At 33.3% G+C, this 3,590-nt stretch overlaps 2 protein-coding genes and 1 long non-coding RNA gene across 3 annotated transcripts in view; 1 reads left to right on the top strand and 2 right to left on the bottom strand.

The window, feature by feature from the left end:
- The window catches only part of LOC104266391, a 21,359-nt gene that overhangs the window by 12,092 nt on the left and 5,677 nt on the right, over nucleotides 1–3,590 (bottom strand). The window lies entirely within an intron of this gene.
- The window catches only part of LOC108950087, a 12,772-nt gene that overhangs the window by 5,648 nt on the left and 3,534 nt on the right, over nucleotides 1–3,590 (top strand). Inside the window, exon 2 of the long non-coding RNA XR_001975059.2 lies at nucleotides 244–245. This is a non-coding gene — a long non-coding RNA (uncharacterized LOC108950087). The remainder of the gene's footprint in view (nucleotides 1–243; nucleotides 246–3,590) is intronic.
- LOC100187115 overlaps nucleotides 1,408–3,590 on the bottom strand; it is a 4,301-nt gene continuing 2,118 nt past the window's right edge. The window contains exons 6-7 of the mRNA XM_002124907.5: nucleotides 3,122–3,277; nucleotides 1,408–2,558 (exon numbers count right to left, since the gene is read on the bottom strand). Coding sequence (XP_002124943.4) covers nucleotides 2,478–2,558; nucleotides 3,122–3,277 — 237 coding nt within the window. The 3' untranslated portion in view covers nucleotides 1,408–2,477. The remainder of the gene's footprint in view (nucleotides 2,559–3,121; nucleotides 3,278–3,590) is intronic.

Here is a 3,590-nt window from a genome sequence, read left to right as displayed (position 1 = left end):
TATATATATATAATTGTGAGTAATCTGTTAATTGTTTTTTTGTTATTACACGAAACTTTTGAAACTTGTTCACTTGGTGCCAATTATATAATAACAACACAGACCTAAGCTATCGATCACCTGTATCTGCTGGGGCACAGAAATTCATCTTTTATTCATGCATCCTCGCAAACACCACGACGCGGATAACAAGCTGAGAGGTCCTTCGCACACACGCGACAGTAGCAGAAAGAGGATTTAAAGCGGTTCATTCTACCAACCACGTGCAAATGTTCATAGAAATGTTTTATAACTTGATTACTAGTTACTTCATAGAAAGCTTATTACTTTTTTATAAATGTTTTATTAATGTTTTATTTACCAAAATATACTAAAATATATGGACAAATTGTAATGGTTAAATTGCCCCTTTTGTAACTGCAACGAAGCGTGACGCGGCAGACTCTCCTGATTGTTTACTCCTCTTCAGGAGAAAGAAAGAAACAAAGACGAAGAAAAGAGTGTCCAAGCGTGTATATATAAGCGTTGGTACAACCTAATGTTCATCCTTTCAATGTCATTTTTTCTCGCATTCTCTCTCGAATTAATTCGCTAGTGTTGGGGCTAAATCAGTACAAATTTTAACAAGAATAAATTTTAAATAAGATTATAAGTTGTATTTTTTATGTCACAAGTTTTTTCATTTTAGGCCTACACCACAACTTGAGTTATATTTAACAGCGCAAATTATATTATAGAAAAAGGCACACTGTAGAGTTAGATAAAATGTGACTAGTGTTCTGCCACAAACACAAAACGGTAAAACGTTATCTCTTTCTGCAGAATTTGTACACGTAGCCATGCAGTCACGTACAACTGATGTCTTCATTTCCCTAATCCCTGTCAAGTTACCACGTATGTAACTTTGTGAGTCCTAGTTTATATTATGTGACTGACAATTTAAACAACTCAAAAGTGACCACTCGACTGGAGTCGGCGTTGGATACAAACGCCCACTATGATAGAAGCGACGAGCCTTGAACCCATAACGTCTGGTTTAGAGGCAGGCGCGCTAGCCACAGTGCCAGATATAGTAGGGTGGAGTAAGATGGTACATCCCATTAGGGAACAAACAGAATATTTACACAAATATTATAACCGTAGACCCGCGGCTCTAAAACAACTTTGTTAATCGTGTGAGGTCAAATAAATGGGCATCTATTTTTACAATAAGACCCAATGGGTTACATACGTGGTAATTCATAAACAGACACGAGGTGTGTGAAAGAGAACACCTGTGTTTTAATGACTGTCGTTGACCCACCATGCGAAAATAAAACAAGTTTTTTATTTTGCATAAATAAAGATTAGTAGAAACAAAGCAAGGATCAAAGCTGTAAAAACGGTAATTATAAAGAAGAACAAATCTAAATGAAATGATCAACTTTATATTGGAATATGGGTGTAAGCTGCTACAAAACACATCTAAATACAAGGGAATTTATATGAAATATTATACGGTAAGCACGGGAATATGATATCAGTGGTTAACATGCTACAAACACAATATTCATTAAAAGTTTTATCAAAACATGAACAAAATAATTGAAGTATATGAAATAAGGCTTGGAACATTTTATGTAACTATTGCTCGACAGCAACCTACGTGAAAACAAACGGTTAAAAGTAAATAAAGACAAACAAAACGAAATAATTGAAGAAGTAAGTGAAACGATTAGTTGCTGATATATTATATAAGGGTAAAACGAACTTATACGTAATTACATAGTTTGATAGTCCTACATGAAAACAAACAATTAAAAGTAATTAAAGACAAACTAAACGCATGCACTAACTTAACTACATTATAACTGGCAAAGCAACACAAGGAAACTGAGTAACGTGGCAATAGAACAACAAGAGAGAGAGCGCAATTAATCAAAGTCATTTTTGTTCCATCACAATGTGATTGTTGATACATAATCATGTGGGATAATAGTGATTATGACATCATCAAATAAAACAATGGATGGTTAAACATTGAATCGAGAGAAGATAAAAATAAATCATTTCTTTCATCGGTTTTAAAACTTAATGAACAACTCAGTGGTCACTATGATCTTAATATACAACAGTATTCTTAACTGGGTGAATACATTTTGCAAGAGTGAATGCAGAGGGGTGAATGGAATGTTCATGTGCACATTGATAATTAGACACATATTTTGTTGCACACATGATGTTTCATGGTTTTCTATCATAGATGTGCGTTGATATCTTATGTTGGTATAAACAAATATGCTGCACAGTGAAGTTTGTTACTTTATGGAAGGGATGAAATTGAAAGAACTGTTGGAAAACGCAACTAAAATTTAATGATTTTGTTTGAATTAAATTTTGTTCCATCAGTATTTTCTAAACATTTCCTTTAAATATAATTCGTGTGTTATAGTGTTGGGGAAATATAGAAATACGGGAAGAATTTAAAAATCAAGTCATTACTGCCAAAATTCTTTATACTGAGCCAAATACTGATCCTTATCAGTATGTACATCAACTATTTCCTCCAAGACAAAATCCTGAAAAACAAACGATAATTTAGGATTGTTATTTAAAATAGTATATGGTTACAAAATCCATTTACCGCAACCGCAAAGTAAAGGCATATAATATAAGAGGGAGTTTCCCTGGACGCGATATTTATTGTAAACCTCCGTTTTTGAGTTTTTAATCCAATAAAACTGGTTAAAAACATTTTTTTAAGGGAGCAACCGCTCCCTTGTGGAATAATATAGATAATATCTTTACTTTTAATATCTTTACTCTTTAATATATAACGGCAAATGCTCTAACCCAGTGGTCACTAAAAACATAAAAATCCCACAAAAAACAATCACCCACAAAGTTACATACGTAGTAACTCGGGCCTCGGGGGGTGTTATAAGTTATAACGACTGTCATTTTCTGGCCATCCGAGGATAAATAAGTTACATTTATTCACATTCATATAAAAAAGGAGGGCATAGCCATAATAAATACATTCATAATGGATTTCTGCACTGATATGATTATAAGAAAACAGTAAAAAATGGTTGTAATAAACGGATTATTTATTCGAATATACAAGATATATTTGTTAAACCTGTGGAGAATGTAATCGTTGAATTGCTTCTTCCAGTAAACGATTGTTTTCACTTGTAAGATGTTTCATACCAAGATATAGTTTCGATATTTTATCAAGACATTGGAACAATGGTCTTACATGTTTGACTGCAGGACCCTCCATCCATATTTGTATCTAAGCAGTTTAGTTAAAGTTAGAATAAATATGATACACACCAACTCATGTACAATAATATAATGGTAGCCGTAAAAACTATTTGTGGTTGTTACTATTATACAAGCCATCTTTCTATTGCTGAAGTTACGACACCAAGCTGTAATGGAGCGTGGGTAAGCAAGATGTAACAAAGTGCATTCATATTGTAACAATGCAGATTGTGATGCAGAAAAGAGATAAAGATGGCAGATACAATGTACCATTGAATGTGTCGGGGTAATGTAAAGCAAAGATAGGAACAAGTAAATTATATTCGCATTGTGATTATTTC

Source organism: Ciona intestinalis, chromosome 14, assembly GCF_000224145.3.
Source record: "Ciona intestinalis chromosome 14, KH, whole genome shotgun sequence".
NCBI classification, from domain to species: domain Eukaryota; kingdom Metazoa; phylum Chordata; class Ascidiacea; order Phlebobranchia; family Cionidae; genus Ciona; species Ciona intestinalis.
This window is presented reverse-complemented; position numbering and strand designations above follow the sequence as displayed.